At 46.0% G+C, this 16720-nt stretch overlaps 1 protein-coding gene across 10 annotated transcripts in view; it reads right to left on the bottom strand.

Annotated features, from left to right (window-relative positions):
* Nucleotides 1-16475, bottom strand: part of VWA3A (von Willebrand factor A domain containing 3A) — a 55703-nt gene extending 39228 nt beyond the window's left edge. For 5 of the 10 annotated variants that reach the window (XR_011494267.1, XR_011494266.1, XR_011494268.1 and 2 more), the window contains exons 1-8: nt 16337-16474; nt 11994-12081; nt 11558-11681; nt 7608-7732; nt 7435-7512; nt 5754-5808; nt 3097-3195; nt 1506-1612 (exon numbers count right to left, since the gene is read on the bottom strand). Coding sequence is in view for 7 of the 10 variants with exons in the window: in XM_070484774.1 (XP_070340875.1) it covers nt 1506-1612; nt 3097-3195; nt 5754-5808; nt 7435-7512; nt 7608-7732; nt 11558-11681; nt 11994-12055 (650 nt within the window). In the remaining 3 variants the exon portion in view is untranslated. Of the gene's footprint in view, nt 1-1505; nt 1613-3096; nt 3196-5753; nt 5809-7004; nt 7274-7434; nt 7529-7607; nt 7733-11557; nt 11682-11993; nt 12082-16336 lie in introns of those variants that run through there. The other 5 variants (XM_070484776.1, XM_070484775.1, XM_070484773.1 and 2 more) reach the window with 5 other exon arrangements.
* Between the last annotated feature and the right edge of the window lie 245 nt (nt 16476-16720).

Consider the following 16720-nt stretch of genomic DNA (forward strand, 5'->3'; position numbering starts at 1 on the left):
TTTGGAAGAGAATATAGGCAGTACACTCTTTGACATCAGTTTCAAAAGAATCTTTTCGGACACTGTAACTCCTCAGTTGAGGGAAACAACAGAAAGAATAAACAAATGGGACTTCATCAGACTAAAGAGCTTCTTCAAGGCAAGGGAAAACAGGATTGAAACAAAAAAACAGCTCACTAATTGGGAAAAAATATTTACAAGCCACTTATCTGACAAAGGGTTAATCTCCATAATATACAAAGAACTCACACTGATTAGCAACAAAAAAACAAACAACCCGATCAAAAAATGGGCAGAGGACATGAACAGACATTTCTCAAAAGAAGATATGAATATGGCCAATAGACACATGAAAAAATGTTCATCATCGCTAATCATCAGGGAAATGCAAATCAAAAACTACACTAAGATATCACCTTACACCCATTAGATTGGCAAAAACATCCAAAACCAAGAGTGACAAATGTTGGAGAGGATGTGGAGAAAAAGGAACCCTCATACACTGTTGGTGGGAATGCAAACTGGTACAGCCACTATGGAAAACAGTATGGAGATTTCTCAAAAAGTTAAAAATAGAAATACCCTATGACCCAGCCATCCCATTACTGGGTATCTATCCTAAGAACCTGATATCAGAAATCTCAAGAGTCCGTTGCACCCCTATGTTCATCGCAGCATTATTTACAATAGCCAAGACGTGGAACCAGCCTACATGCCCAGAAACTGATGATTGGATAAAGAAGATGTGGTATATATACACAATGGAATAGTACTCAGCCATAAAAAAAGACAAAATTGGCCCATTCACAACAACGCGGATGGACCTCGAGGGTATTATGTTAAGCGAAATAAGCCAGTCAGAGAAAGACGAACTCTATATGACTCCACTCATAGGTGGAAGTTAGTATATTGATAAGGAGATCTGATCGGTGGTTACCAGGGAAAAGGGGGGGTGGGGGGAGGGCACAGAGGGGGAGGTGGTGTACCCACAACATGACTAACAAAAATGTACAACTGAAATCTCACAAGGTTGTAATCTATCATAACATTAATAAAAAAAATAAAATAAAAAAAAATAAAAGAGGATAAACACACAGATGCATGTATGTGAGACCATGGAAGCAGATAGAAGAAACTGTCACTGGGCGGAAAGGGGGAACTGGGCTGAGAGGGAGATCCATTTAGTATTATTTATCCTTTCATACTGTTTGAATTTTTGAAAATGAGCATGTATTATTTTCATAGTAAAACTATCTTTGCTAGATTGCTGGGTAAAAATGGTGGCTCACGGTTGTCTTCTCTTTCCTTTTGTGGTTTGCTCATGAGGGTGACCGTTTTTCCAAAAGCTACTGGCTCCCAGTGTTTTGCTTTTGCAAATCATCCCTGTGGACTCACACATCTGTTGGGGTCTTGGGTTTGCATTTTAATCATGGACTACAGACACTAACACGTAGGGAGGAAAACGAACAAGTACACATCCTGGCCAAGCCTGGGCTGTCACTCACGTGGAGGCCTTGACTTCCACCGGGTCTGGCCAAAGGGCACTGGTGGTGGTGCCGAAGGACAGGACATACAGCTTCTCCTTGAGGCTCAGCTGCTCATCAACGAGGCTCTGGCAGACAAAAGGACATCTCTGGCTCCCACAGCCAGGGGCCACATGGAGCCTCGCTTCACCTCTCACTCTATGGCTGGGCCCTCTCTGCAGGGTGTGAGCTGTGCTCAAACAGGGTCACTTGAAGCTTAGTGGCCCCCAGCTGACATTTGCGTTCTGTCCATTGGGTTTCATGGGGGTACAGAGTGAGCACCTTGGCTGCCCATCTCAGCCTGGGGGCGGGGCCTGGGCCTTCAGCCTGTGGACTGGCCCATGGCGCTGGAAGGCTGTGCCCTCATGCACCCCCACTGACTGCAGACTGACGTTCTCTTCTGGAGCAGCCCTTAGGGCTGCTGCACACTTGGGTCACGAGTGCGGGTGGGATGAACACCCTGGCTACCCATCTCAGCGTGTTATGGGTGGACCCTTGGCACTGAACTGTGGCACCCAGGGAGGACAGGGGTCGGTCAGTGGTTTCTCTCCAAAGCTTGTGAGGCGGGGACAGAAAAATGGGCACTACATCGTGCTGTTTGATGCTCTCAAGCTGTAGCTGGTGAATATCCAGCAGTAAGGTAACTCCTCCCTCTTATTCCTGGCTAGCTAGAAATTTCACCTGCAGGCCACCAAAATGGGCCTTATCCTGGCCAGTATTCAACCAGCCTACCTGGGGGCTCTTTGGATACTCGGCCCTGAGGACTTATCCTGAAGGGCAGCCTGCACTGACACCTGCTCCTTGATACCTGCTGAGACCAGGAACAGGGAACCAGTCTGGATGGCGGGCCCATGTTGAGCCCTATAAGAGATCCTTGAACCAGCTACTGCTGCTAAGGTCCCTTCCAAAGCTCCAGGGTTTCCATAAGAAAATGGACTCTATGTTACTTCATGGAGACTTTACAGAGGTTCTTTCCATGCCAGAGTTTGTACCAAGCACTTAACCCGCATGAACGCCTTTCATCCTAGGGCAGCTGTGTGAGGTGGCCACTGTTATCATGCCCATTTTACAGATGAGGTAACTGAGGCACAGAGAGATCAGGTAACATGGTCACAGAGCTCAGAAGTGGTGGAGGCGGCTGGGATTTGACCTTAGTCATGTGACTCTAGAGTTCTTGGCTTCTCTGTCACGGACATGTCAAAGAAACCAGAATAGCTCCTCCGTCTGGAAAGGGCCAAGAAGCCCATCCAACGCTGTGCCGGAGTCAGTCCAACTGATTTCTATCTTAACACCTTCTTTCCAGGGAACCGGGGCCCTTGAGGCAATATCCAGTTAGCAGGGACTACGGTAGTGAGAATACTAGAAGCTCACACTGCAACTGAAAACTGCCTTTGTGGTTGGGTTTTGCAGAACTCAACATATTTTTTTAACCGCCAGGTGCTAATTAAGTGTGAACTGTTCTTTGTAAAACACCTCACTTTGCATTTGCTCTAAACAAAGCCAGTTCGCAAGCTCACAAAGTGGAGGGAGGCGGTGGGGTGTTTCCAGGTATTTCTCTGTGCCAGAGACTTACCACGAGGTCATTTTGGAACTCTTCTGTCTGAGGACTGCTGTTGATGGCTGACACGTCAATGAGGATGCCGACTCTGGCCCCCTTGATGAGGCCAAATGCCTAAAACCAAAGGGGGCATGCGGAAATACCCAGCACAACTCTGCTTCTCTTAAGCCTTGCACTGAGCCTCTCCACGTGATGCGGAAGTTCGAAACCTCCACAAGAAGCAGCTGAAAGAAGGCCCGTTTGATAGAGGAAAAAGCAAAACCCCATGTCCTGTCTTTAGCTCCGGGCATTATCTGCTCCTGTTTTGTGGCAGCCTGTTCTTTAAAAGTTTTTTGTTGTTGTTAATATTTACTGTTAACTCTTATAAAGGAATACATGTTCGTTACAGAAAATTTGGAGGCTATAGAAAAAGCATCCTTTGTAAGATATAAAGTTTGCTATCTAATTACATCAGCTTCTCTTATTTCATTTCTTATATCTTTATTTATTTCCTACCTGCTCTACCGGTCAAAGGCAGACACGTTAAGCTCGCTGGCTGCAGCGGTATTTCTGAGTTTCTAGTTACGTTTCTAACAGCTATTGCTAACTCCGCGTCAATGCCGTTTGACTCTGCACGGAACTATTCGTCCTGTTCCAGCTGCATTGTGAATTGGAATTTTCAGTCATATGAAATGGTTGGTTCTCTAGGGGCAGGAGGTTCCATCTGATGCTTTTTGCCTTAAGTCCTGCTATTGGCTACTTCATTTTCCTGTTCAATTCACTTCTCTGCTCCCAGAGATGCGTATTTTACGCCTCCTACACCTCCAGCCTTCCCCTTCTGCATTCTCTCAGCAAGTGATTTTGCCTCCAATTTCACAAAACAAAAAACAAACTGAAGAGTTACTTTAAATCTTTCCACTCAGAATCTACCAACCTACCCGCCCCCACGTGCCTCGTGCTTTGCCTTTTCCTGTTACAAGCTATCTAAGGCCAATTCTCAAAGCCCCAAGGCCAACCCTTTGACTTGCATTACTGGATCTTCTGCCAAGTAGGGACTTTGCTTCCAGAATAATGCCTCCTCCTGGATCATCAGTTCCTCCCCATCTATCGCACCACACACAGAGGCCATAACGTTGCCCTTCTTTAAAAGGAAATAAACTTTTCAGGACCCCATCTCTCCCTCCAGCTACCACTTTCTTTCTCTGCTTCCCATTTTAGCAACGCTTCCTGACCTCCCATTTCACTGCGACACACTCAAATTAGGCTCTCACTTCCCCACTCCTCTGAAGCCACACTGGTCAAGGTGATCAGTGACCTCGCTCCTGCCAAACCCGATGGTCAGATCTAAGTTCTCAACTTTCTTGAACTCTGAGTAGCATATGACACAGTTTGGCCGTGTCAAGAATTTGGCAAGTCGAAGCACTTAGTGAGTCCACCTCATCTTTCAGGGCACATTTTCCCGCTTTCCCCTCTACTGGCTGGCCAGGCCTTCCTCATCTCCTCTGCTAGACAGACTCTCCCCCTCCTCCCGGAGACTAAAAATTGGAACGCCCTGGAAACTTGTTCCTGAAGGTGTTGGCCATGGACAAAAGCATTACCACCGCCTGGGAGCTTGTTAGCCGCAGAAGCTCAAGTCCCACCCCAGCCTTACGTCTTAATTAGAGTCTGCATTTTAACAAGATCCCGCCCACCCCTCCCCCCAGGGGATTTGGCTGCACAGTAGCGTTTGAGAAGCTCTGGGCTAGGGTTCCATCTTCCTTTTTCTTCTTTATCTACACCAGGGTTTGTCAACGTTGGCACTACTGACCTTTTGGGCCAGATAATTCTCTGTGGCGGGGAGCTGGCCTCTGCATTGTAAGATATTTAGCAGCTTCCCCGGCAACCTCCCTTCCCATTTGTGGCAACCAAACATTTCTCCAGACACTGCCTGGGTGAAAGCAAATGGTGAGCTAGAAAAGTATCAGTTAGAGGAAACAGGCTAAAACAAGTAAGAAAGCAAATCAAAGGTTAATTTCCTCATGATCACCCTTCTACCCTCTGGCTCTAGGGAAAACGTTTAATCAAACTTTGAAGAAAAGTTACGTGCAGATGACCAGCCTTAGTCGTGTAAATCTCCCTGTGGGTCTGAGGCTAAATGGTCTAGGAGACACCTGCTGTTCTCAGCTGCCCGGGACTGTTTCCCCTTGTGGTAACAGCACTCTGGCTTTCCATATGCAGCCATCTGTCTCCCTTTCCCAGTCCCGGAGGTCTGGGGGGACTTACCCAGTCTCCCCCCACAGCCTCCACCCCCTGGTTTTCCCCAGCAGTGAGCACTACTTCCAGGCCTGGCCAGTTAGTATATCTCATCCCCTGGGCCCAGCGGGAGTCAATCCCAGGACTTGAGAGTGTGTACTGGGAAAGGAAGGGAGGTCCCTTTCCACATGTCACTCTGGCTGGTGAGCATCTTTCCAAGACTGAGGAGAGCTTTCCCAAGAATAAAACCGACCCAGAGGAAAGCAGAACCCAGAGACAAAGAGATGGCATCATTTGAGCCCCTGGATACAGCTGCGTCTGGGTTTTTCCTTTATGTAGGTCAAGAAATTCTCATTTTAGCTCCAATTTAACTTGGAGGTCTGTCACTCACAGCTGAAAGGGGTCTAACAAATATAGATGGAATCAGTGAACGGGGGCAAAGAATGAAATCCACGTGTTACCTTCTTGCTGTTTTCTGTGAGCCACTGAATTCTCTGTTGATAGAGTTCAACAGCTCTGTCAAAACACCAGAAAGGCCTGTCACCCAAGGTCAGCTTCATCCCTGAGCAACAGCCACTCACACACATGGAAGGAAGACGTAGACAGGAATTTTTTTAAAGGTATCTAAGATGTTTGGAGAATATAAGACAAAGATCTAGCAAAAAGAAAAGTGAACGTATTGTTTTGCCAGGGGTGAAGGACAGCGGGGATTGTGAAGGAGATAAGTGTGTGGACGCTGGTCTTTGGTGACACAGTTTACGTTATAAATGACCATGGTTTGGGGAACACGGGGTGGCGTAGAGACAGGGCAGGCCTGTGCAGGACGGGGTCGTGCGTTCTCATGAGGAAGGTGGAAGGACACTCCTCAAAGCTGTGTCTTCTCAGGTGAGACTTCCGTCACGTGGAGATGGTCATAAATGCACAACTGCGGAAGTTCAGTGCAGCTTCCCCGGGGATTGATGAACAAAAAACTTAGTTTCCGAAAAGTAAGTAGTCGGGGCAACGTCTTGAACTTCCCTTATTGCAAACCATGCCAATGGCTGTTTGGAGACCAGCATGTAACAGGTGCTTAAGGTAAGGACTCATCACTTTCCTCAACTGAATTGCCTTCATTGAGGTCAGGTAGGATTTGGGGACCTCGAGAAGGGCAGGGAACACCTTTGGATATGGAATCATATCCAATCAAAGGGGCAGTGGCTGGTGGATAGAGTCCTAAGGCATACATGAGTATGGATAGAGCTGAGAATGAGCTTCATAATGAGACGTATTTGTCTTTGAGATCTACTCTGCCATTTATTAGCTGTGTGACTTTGGGTAGGTACGATAACCTCTCTGAGCTCCAGTTTCATCATCTTCAACATGAAGATAATAATAGAACTCTGTTCACGTCAATTTGCCAAAAATCAATTTCCTGAAAGGTAATTATCTGAAAATCAATTTGCCAAATGATCGGTTAACTGAATAGAGCTGAACATTCCCTAAAATGCTGGATTCATAATTAAACCCTATCGCCAAAATATTGCAGAATTCTTTAAAATCTGTTCAACCTTCCAACCCAATAAAAATTGGTCATTTAGCAATTGATTTTTGGTTAACTGGCTTGATAATAAAACTATATTTCGAGTTGTGAGGATTAAATAAGATAATGCATGCGGCCCTTAGCAGAATTCCTCACACATTAATAAATGTTGGCTATTAATTTTTATTATTACCTTTTAAGAAACCTCAGGCAATCAGTAATCATGGATCGTCGATGGCTACAGCAGCGATGGAATGTACACATGTGCTGCTAAAATCCAGTTTAGGAGTGGGGAGCCTGCGTATTTTTCACATACATTTGCAAAACGATGGACTCAACTAAGCTGTCTTTGAAAGCGGTCACTCTTCACCATTAAACATCAAATGAGGCTGTGAGGTTTTATGTGTTCATCCAAAGAGACCGTGGATTTTAAAAGATGGAGAAAAACTGATGTGGGCCAACCTGTTTATTTGAGAAAAGAGGAATTTGGGGCTAGAAGTGGGAAGAGACCCGCCCAAGTTCCCACAGAGATGGTTGTTTGGGCAAAGTTACTTTCAGGCTGCTGAAATGAGGTGGTTCTTGAGCTCTGGGAGTGTTGGGAGGACCCTGAGAAACACACTTACTCAGAGAGCTTGGATTCAAATTGGTGGATGATCTCAGTGGAGAAGTGTATTTTCCTCATGACGTTGCTGCCCTCCTCCCTGAAGAGGCAAAAACCTATGAGAGGGGTCTCTTGGCCCCGCAGTTGGCAGGGTCCTTGCAGGCTCAGGGGTGCGGGGAACGGCTTCGGACTTACAGCACGGCGGTGCCCTGTCTTATCAGGTCAGCCAGGGTGAGCTTCTCAAACTTTAAGCTGTGCACTGAAAGCCAGTCTTCTGAGTCCTCCCGAGCTGAAGGCTGGGTCTCGTCCCCCTGCAGCCTCTGCAAGACAGAAGCCAGAGTGAAACGGAAAACTCTGGAAAGAGAGGGCAAGGCTGAGGGTGCCTTAGGTTCCTTTCACACGGATGCTCAAGGGTTGCCACCTCTGGCTGGTCCCACCTGAAAAGCAGTCTGTTCAGGAACTCGACTTGCTGAGGGCACAGAAGAATGTGGAGGCCTGGGCTCTGGGCCACTTGTCCCGGAAATACCTGTTCCCATCCCTCACCTCATCCCCAGTATGTGGCTGGACAATTCAAGGGCCTCTCCCCATGGCTTTGTGAGAGACTGAATATGCAAACACACTCGGGCCAGACCACGTGTGACAAGAGAACTGTGAGCCGCAGCCTCTGCAGCAGCCAGCCCATGAAGCCAAACCACAGCTTCTGCAGCAACTGGTCCAGGAGGGTCAGGACTTGGTCAATGACTGCCAGCTTTCCTATTTTTCTTCCCTTTTCCAGGTCAGGTCCAACCAGGAAAAGTCAAATATGCCCCCAAACCAGTGACAGAGACCACCCATCTCTCGTTAGCCCATCTCCAGCTTCTGCGTGCCAACAGCCTCCCTCAGGGCACACCTGAGGCCGTACATTTTGTCCACTGTAAACCTTTCCCACACCCCTGCCTGCCTTTGAGTCCCTGCCAAGCACAAGTGGTGGTGGCTGACCCCCTGGCTAGAGCAAGCTCTGAGCAAATTGCCTGTGTTCTCCTGTGGGTGGTCTTTGTTTATTTCCACACTTGCTTTCTCTGTCTCTTTTCAGGTGTATGAGTTCTGCCTCCCTATCGCGCTGAGGGGTCCTCGACAAACATTTATTGAGTAACTGATGGAAGAGGGGAGGGTTTATCCTGTGCATTCCAGAGGCCAGCCATAGGAGCAGTGGGCGAAAGCTTTGGGGGAAGCATTTCCTAGCTGTCACAGGAGGCAGGCCATGAAATGGACTACACCCCCTGGCTTCTACCTAGTGACACCTGTGTCACTTACATAGTGGTAAGTCCAGGTTGTGGGAGGTGGCCTTGGTGGTGGAGCTGAAGTCAGTCATGGTAAGCATTCCACATTGGAGATGCTTTCTGGGAGCCAGAAGGTGAGTGAGCTGACCTGAGGCTCTGAGTTCACCCTGCCTTATTCACCTCTTCTGGAGGCGGGCATTTCGTCCTCTTTCTACTGGGTGTTTCTGAGCCCTACTATGAAGTGGGCATGGTCCTGGTGTTGGGGCACAGTGTGAACAAAATAGAAATGTTCTTGCCTTCTTGGAGCTAACATTCTAGTGTGGGTAGATGGAAAATAAAGAAGAAATGAAATCAGTGTACATAATTTCAGGAAAAAAAAACCAGTTCTATCAAGAAAATGGAGCAGAGACATGTGATAGCAAAGGATGAGGGTGGAGATGAGGAGGTCGCTTTAGCTGGCATGGGGTCAGAGAAGGTGTCTCTGAGTTGAGATCTGAAGGTGAGGAAGCAGCCAGGCCTGTGCATAGCTGGGGAATGCACATTCCAGGCAGAGGCACAGAGTGGGGAAGGGGTCAGAGTGTTGGCAGAACAGAAAGGTGGCAACTGTGGTTGGAGTGTAGTGAATACAGGGTAGCATGACATGAGAAGAGGCTGGAAAGTTGTGGAAGGCCTGGATCAGACAGGATTCTGCAAGAGCTTCCAGGACAACCACAGTTGTTTATGTGATATAGATGGGCCTTACATGTTGCCATAGCTGGCCATCACTCAAGGTGTGGAATGGCATCAAAAGGGGAGGCTGGCTCCATCTCACTGTGAGAGAAACTACCCCACAGCATCCGATGACTGTGGAATGGGCCTGATCACTATTTAACCCATTGGGACCCCAGTCTAGATTCAGAGATGCCTTCACCCTGCTCCTGACACCTGCTTGAACCCTAAGTGCGTTCTGCTTGAGCCTGTATTTATCAGGGCTTTCACTGTGGTGGGCGAGGTGGTGGACAGGAAGTTGGAAACTATCTGAGCTACAGTGGATAGGACAAAGGAAAGGAGAGAGAAAGAGGGGGAGAGAAGAAAGGAGTGCCCTACACTGGGCATCTCCATTGACTAGCTGTGTGATGCTGGGCAAGTCATGCATCTCTCTTTCTTCACCTGCAAAATGGGTTGTAGGACCTGTGAAGCTGTGCTATAGAGCATAGCTTGAGTGTTGCTGCGTAAACAGTTCCCAACAGTAATCCTTATTTCCCCTTCAGGTTGTCATAAATAGAAGGTAACCTCAAAACAAAGACAATGAAAAGAAAATGCTGTTATATTCCAACTAGATAGTATAGACTAATAATAAGAGCTAACACTTAAATAGCACTTGTTATGTGTCAAGCACTTTCCATATATTAACTCATTTAATCCTACAGAGTAGGTTCCATCATTAACCCCATTTTACTGACAAGGAAACTGAGGCATGGAGAATTTAAGTAATTTGCCCAAAGTCACACAGCTGGTAAGGGGTGAAGCTGGGATTCAAACCCACACAGTATATAGCTCAAGTCACGCTCATAATCACACTAAAGGCCATAGCCTTTAAACTGGCACCAAACCGTGACTGTCTTCCTGAAGGATGGGGAGAGAACTGATTGAAAGAATGACTTTCTCCTTATGTGATTCTATGCTAATTAAGGTCCTGCCCTTGAACAGCATCGCCTCAAATCACGGTCCCACACTTAGGGAAACACTGCTGCACGTCGAATGAACACTAGATGTCACTCTTCTTGTCTTTCAGGACTCAACCATCTCCCTGGTTGCTGACGCTGAGTGCAGTAGACTGGATTCTCCTTTCTTCCATTTTACTTGCTTTTGAAACGATCCATCATGTTTTAGGATATGGATTTTATGTTATTAATATTTGAAGATCCACCATTAAACGCATCATAGGTTTTGACTGTAGGGCATACTGATAACTTATGTGCTTTCCACAGAGACTAGCAGGATCTGTGTGTTGGGCAGTCCTTTCCCTCTTTCCCTGCTATTCACTGTGGCTTCAGCTGCAGCTGATAAATATACATGTGGTCCTGGTACACCTGGTAAGTCACATATTTTGATATTAAATTAGATGAAATAAAGACTCATATCAACACCTGAAGTCATTGAAAGAATTCTTCAGAGTCTCAAGACTCTATCGACATTTCCTCATTTCCTTTTAAACTTGCTTTCCCGTAAGTGCCAATACTTGAGAAAAGTAAAACATGACTATTTTCCTGATTGTGTCATTGCCAGAATTAAAACTGTACTGTTTCTGACTGGTTATCGTTTCAAAGGTAAACTCTAGTGTGGATTAGATAGACAGTTATGGGCTAGGCTTGCACCTGACAACCCCTGATGACAGTAGTTTCTATGGTAGAATGAATTCTGAGTTCTAGCAAACCCACTCACCATCTCGGGAAGATAGCTTATTTACACATGGAATGTCAGCCTAAAACCACAGTTCTGGATATTCTAGAGATGAATTCTTCTGCCATAACTCTCTTGTTCCAATAGCACTTACTGAAACTGATTTTTGGATCTAGATTTTAAGGAATCCTAAAAGAAAAACAAATCTCAGGAAGGGGAATTTTAGATTAAATTCCTTAGACTTTAGGCTTTGATAACATGGACAGAGTCTTCACATGCTCCTGAATATTTAATGATATGGCCAAGAAGGCCATCAAATTTCTAGAAACAGTAAAAAAATTCTTCAGTCACTTCTAAAGGCAGATTAGCGATGAATGCTTTGCTAATCTTTTTCAGTCCTGGGATCCTATGTGAAAAAAGAAATAGCCAGAATTTAACCCATTCTGCATTCCCTGACTATGGTTTGTAGGCACTGTGACTCAGTTAAAACACCATGGTTTTTACCAGTAAGTCCTGTGTCTGGTTGACGTGTGTAACCAGTAGTCCATCGTCTGGATTTTGGCCAAGTCCATTGATATCCTTCTGATTCAATTGCTTCTTTGGATCTCTGCCATTGTTTCTCCTCATGCTACAAAACACAAAGTGTTGTGATCAGTGCCCCAGCACTGGACATTGACTCCACGCTGCCAGGGCCTCCAGAAACATTTTTATTTCTGTGCAGTAACTGGGAAGGGTTCACGTAGAGTGCTGATAAAATGTGGGCTCCAGGTTCCTAAGACATTTTATTCTCTTGTTCTGGTAGTTAGAGAACTGAAGCCCTCAGTTATAAGATGACACCATGACCGTTTGACCAGTCTCACTTCAAGGCAGGGCTAGCCCTCTCAACTCCTATGGGCAAAATACTGTTGTTTTCATTTGAAAAATCAGAGAAGATGCTTACCAATGATTTTCCAGAAACTTGTTATCTTGACCATGAAAGTCATGACTAGTTTGTGTAGCCATTATAAAACCACCCACTGCTTATTTTCCTAGGAAGGAAAAGAATACCAGAAAAGATAAGGATAAGTGCAGCATAGAGACAAGAGCTTTGGGGGTATCTACATTCAGCTCAACTCTTTTAATTTATTCATTCCGTAAATACTTATCAAACACCTACTAGGCATCAGCTTTGTGCTACATGCTGAGCACACAATGGTGAACAAGATAACAAAGGTTTCTCAACTTTGGCACTTTTGACTATTTGGACAGGATAATCCTTTGTTGTGAGGCTGTCCTGTGCATTGTAAGAAGCTTAGCAGCATCTCTGGCCTCTACTTATTAGATGCCAGTAGCATTCCTGCTCCCCAAGGTTGTGACAACCAAAAATATCTCTAGACATCGCCTGATGTTTCCTGGGGGCACGACTGTCCTCAGCTGAGAACCACTCATCTGGATATTGTCCTTGTCCATGCAGAGCTTACGTTCTAGAGGGGAAGACTGATATTAAAAAATTAAATATTGTAATTACAAATTGTGGAAAGTGTTATGAAGGAAGTAAACAGGATGATATAGTAGAGAGTAATCAGGAAAGGGGATCTATTTTGCACAGGTAACGTAGTCAGCAAAGGTGACCTTCTTGAAGGACAAAAAGGAGGAAGGCATGTTAACAGTATGGTGAAGGTTGGACCAGGCAGAGAGGACAGTAAGTGACCATAAGGATTTCGAGAAGGGGGAGGAGAAAGGAAAAATATTGAGATGATGTTGAGTTCTTTGTCTGAGAACTGCATCTGTACTCAAATGGGTGAGTCTCTACAGCCTGCTAGTTGTAGCTTATTGAATCAGTGTAGACCTGTATCCAAGATGGATCAATCACATTCTCTCTCTGGGAATTCGGAATTCAGAGCTCTGGGGCCACATTCAGAAGCAGGAAGACTGTCTCCAGAGAAAAGTGGAGTGAGTGGTCATTCCCTGCCTTGGTATCCCTGGCTTCCTCCCGGCTTCCTTCTTGCTCTCTGCTCCTTCTCAGTCTTCTTTGCAGACTCATCGTCCTCTACCTGAGCACTTTAAGTCGGTGTTCCTTGAGGCTGAATTGTGTATACGTTTCTCTTCTCACTTTCTCCTCTTTTCCTAGGCAATCTAACCTTGTCCACGGCTTCAACTACCACCTATACACCAATGATTCCCAATTGTATGTCAAAAGCCCAGACCTCTCACTCACACTCCAGACCCGTGCATCCATTGACCCTGGATATTTCCAATTGAAATACCTCAAACTCAATATGTCCAAGATTGAATTCTAACTCCCTACAAACCTATCCTCTTTTCATTGTTCTCTAGCTTAGAGAAAAGAGTCACCATCCATTTACTTATTTGAGTCAGAAACCTAGGAATTATTCTTGATGCTTCATTCCCCATATCCAATTCATCACCTAATCTTGTTGATTTTACCTCTCTCAAATCTCTCCACTTATCTGTCTCCACTGACATTTCTTGTGTCCACTCCACAGTTGTCTCTGCCATAGACCCTAACGGGCCTCCCTGCATCCCCCCAGTCCTCTCATCCAATCTGTTCTCTTCACTGAAGCCAGAATGATCTTTAAAAAAACACAAGCCCAATGTCACTCCTCCTCTTCTCCTTTCTGATTAAAACTGTCCAAAGGCTTCCCTTGATTTCCAGGAGAAGACTAAGATCCTTATGATGGCACTAGATGATTGCATGGTCCGGCTGCTGCCCACCTACATCTCTGGCTTTCCCACTTCACCACTTCTCTCTCCAGTGTTCCACAACCCCCCTCACTTCAGTTCCTGGAATACTACATAGTTCCTTTAGCCACAGGGCCTTATCACGTGCTATCTTTGCTCTAGAACATTTTTCTCCCCTCCCCCAACCTACTCATCCTTGACATTTCAGCTTAAATGTCACTTCTTCAGGGAAGTCTTCTCCAGCATCCCACTTTATTTCAGAGTCCTTTGTATTATATAAACTTTCATAGGACTGTGTGCCTTTCTTTCAGAGCACTTAATTCAGAATGATACATTCATTAGTGTGATTTTTAAAAATTGGTGTCTCTCTCCTGTTAAACTGTAATTTACATGAGAGCAGGGACTGGCAGACAATGTTTTGAGGAGGGGAGGTGAAGGGAGAGAAGGCAGTTGAGAAACTGCCTTGGTTCTTGAATTTCTAATCACTGATCCCAGGTGCTTGTGAGAACTGACCACTTTCTCTTGGGTTCCATGAGATACTCTGTTCTTTATAATTCCCTACATTTTGGCTTAAGCTAGCTCATTTTAGGTTTCTGTTCCTTGAAACCAAAAAAATACTGGCTAAGACAGCAAGCGAGACACTCCAAACGGAGCTGCAGCTTTAACTCAGAGTGTGCATTCTTATGAAATCATTAAATAACCTAATGATAATTTAGCAACTTGCTTTTCTCTTTTTGGTCTTTAATCGTTTATTCAGAGGATGCTTTGCTTTTTGGGAAGCACCAAGATAATGTGGCAATGTCTAAAAAAATAAAAACTGGCGTTCCTTCAGTACTCTTTGCTGGCAGTACTCTAGTGGCAGAGACTGTGGAAATAGAAATGCCTCAGGGACCCTGGACACCCCACGGTGTCCCAGCCCCCTCTTTTCAGTGAGTGACTAACAACACTTAATGAATTCAGAGGCCTGCATGGCTGGACTTTGGGATGACTTGTGTGGGCCGATGGAGGAGGTACTATAGAAATGGAGGATACCATTTAAAAAATGGGCTGCATCTTTTTTTTCTTTTTTAATGATTGGCGCCTGAGCTAACAACTGTTGTCAATCTTCTTTTTTTTTTTCTGCTTTTTCTCCCCAAATCCCCCCAGTACATATTTGTATATTATTTAATTGTGGGTCCCTCTAGTTGTGGCTTGTGGGACGCCGCCTCAGCATGACCTGACGAGCAGCACCACGTCTGCCCCCAGGATCCGAACCAGCAAAACCCTGGGACACTGAAGTGGAGTGCGGGAACTTAACCACTCGGCCATGGGGCTGGCCCCTGGGCTGCATCTTCAAGCACTTCAGCATAGGACGCTTAAGCAATCATTCATCCCTGAACGTTTATAGAGTACCTACTGGGTACCAGAGAGAGCTGGTCCTGGGGAGGCAGAGAGGAACAGGATGCAGCCTTCGCTCAAATCAAACCTTATTAGAGAGGTCTTCTTCGATTCCTCCCATAGTCCTCCCTCTAGCCTGCTTTGTTTTCTCCATAGCACATTTCATCATCTGACGTTCCGCATACTTATTTATTATCTGCCTCTCCCCCTTTCTCTCTCACCCATCAACCCACCAGAAGCAAGATCCATGTGGGCAGGGACTTAGTTACATTCACGGCTAGAACCCTTTTGTGTAATCAGTGCCTAGAACACAGTAGCTGCTTAAAAAGCATGTGTTGAATAAATGTACTTAGGGAAGCTCGAGAGAATAGACAAAGGTGGGCCACATTCCCCGGGGGAGTGGTCTCGGGAGGGGAAGAGAACATGAAAACCAGTCCTTGCGAGACAGCATCTTGGCCAAAGGGAGACAGGTCGCCCTGAGTAATGGCTACAAGAAAACCTTCAGCTAACTTCCTGGTTTGCTAACAGCTGGACCTAGGATTCTCCTAAATATTTATCCAGCATAAAGCCATCCCCAGGGTTTGTATTTTTAACTGCTAAACAACCTCTAGTCTTGCCCCCATCCAATCCACTTTACGTTCTGCTGCTACAGGGATTTTTCCAATATGCAGAGTTGTTCTTATTGCTACCTGTTTCAGACCCTGCCATGGCTCCTCAGTGCTATGGATAAGCATGTCAAACCTTCTTCACAAGGGTTATCATTCCTTCAGGATCTGTTCTTTGCTTACCTCTCGACCCCATCTTGCATCCTTCTACAGTCCCTGGCAACCCCTACTGACACACACCTTGCTATTTCATACCCTTCTTTGCTCAAGTTGGACATACTTCTAGAAATGCCCTTTGTCCTTTTTGTTTGACAAGAAAACCCAGAAAGTCTTTCCTGAACCCCATTTGCTGGCCCCCAACCCCCATGGAGGAAATCGTTTCCTCCTCTTGCTGCCTTCTGGCTGTCTCAGACCAAGTCATCATGGTCCTTCTCTGGAGCAGCCCCATTACTTCCTTGTCTACTGTTGGACCCCCAGCACCTACCACAATGCCTGGCATGTAGGGAGTAGATGCTTAAGACCCCAGGCTCCCTAAATCTTTCTCCCTCAGTCCATAGGCTAACATCCGGGCCTCCCCCACCCTCTCTCTTACCACCCTGTCAACCCTTGTGATACTCACCTCACCTGCATTTCTCCATTTATTTCTCCTTCTTTAGGAGAAGGGTCCCGGTCATCCCACAACCCTGCTTTGCCTGGTTCCCACTTCTAGTTCCTCTAAGCAACTCAACAGTGAAGCTTGCCCTGCTGGGAAGTGTTAGCTGGTCTCCAAGGTAACAGACTGCACCATTGCAGCTTGTGGCAGGGACAGGGAAAAACCTGCTTTCCCCCAGGGAAGAAATTACCACTTTGTTGTTGATAACAACCTCTCCCAGGCCTCTCTGCTTTTCTCCACCCCCACAAAAACCTGGAAGCAGGATTTGGACCTCTTTTCTATTTTTAGAACCTCTGGGTCAGCAGAGAACTATGGTTTAGGCCAGTAGAGGCCTGGTGCCTGCTACCTTCC

Source organism: Equus asinus, chromosome 14 (assembly GCF_041296235.1).
Source record: "Equus asinus isolate D_3611 breed Donkey chromosome 14, EquAss-T2T_v2, whole genome shotgun sequence".
In the NCBI taxonomy this organism is placed as follows: Eukaryota; Metazoa; Chordata; class Mammalia; order Perissodactyla; family Equidae; genus Equus; species Equus asinus.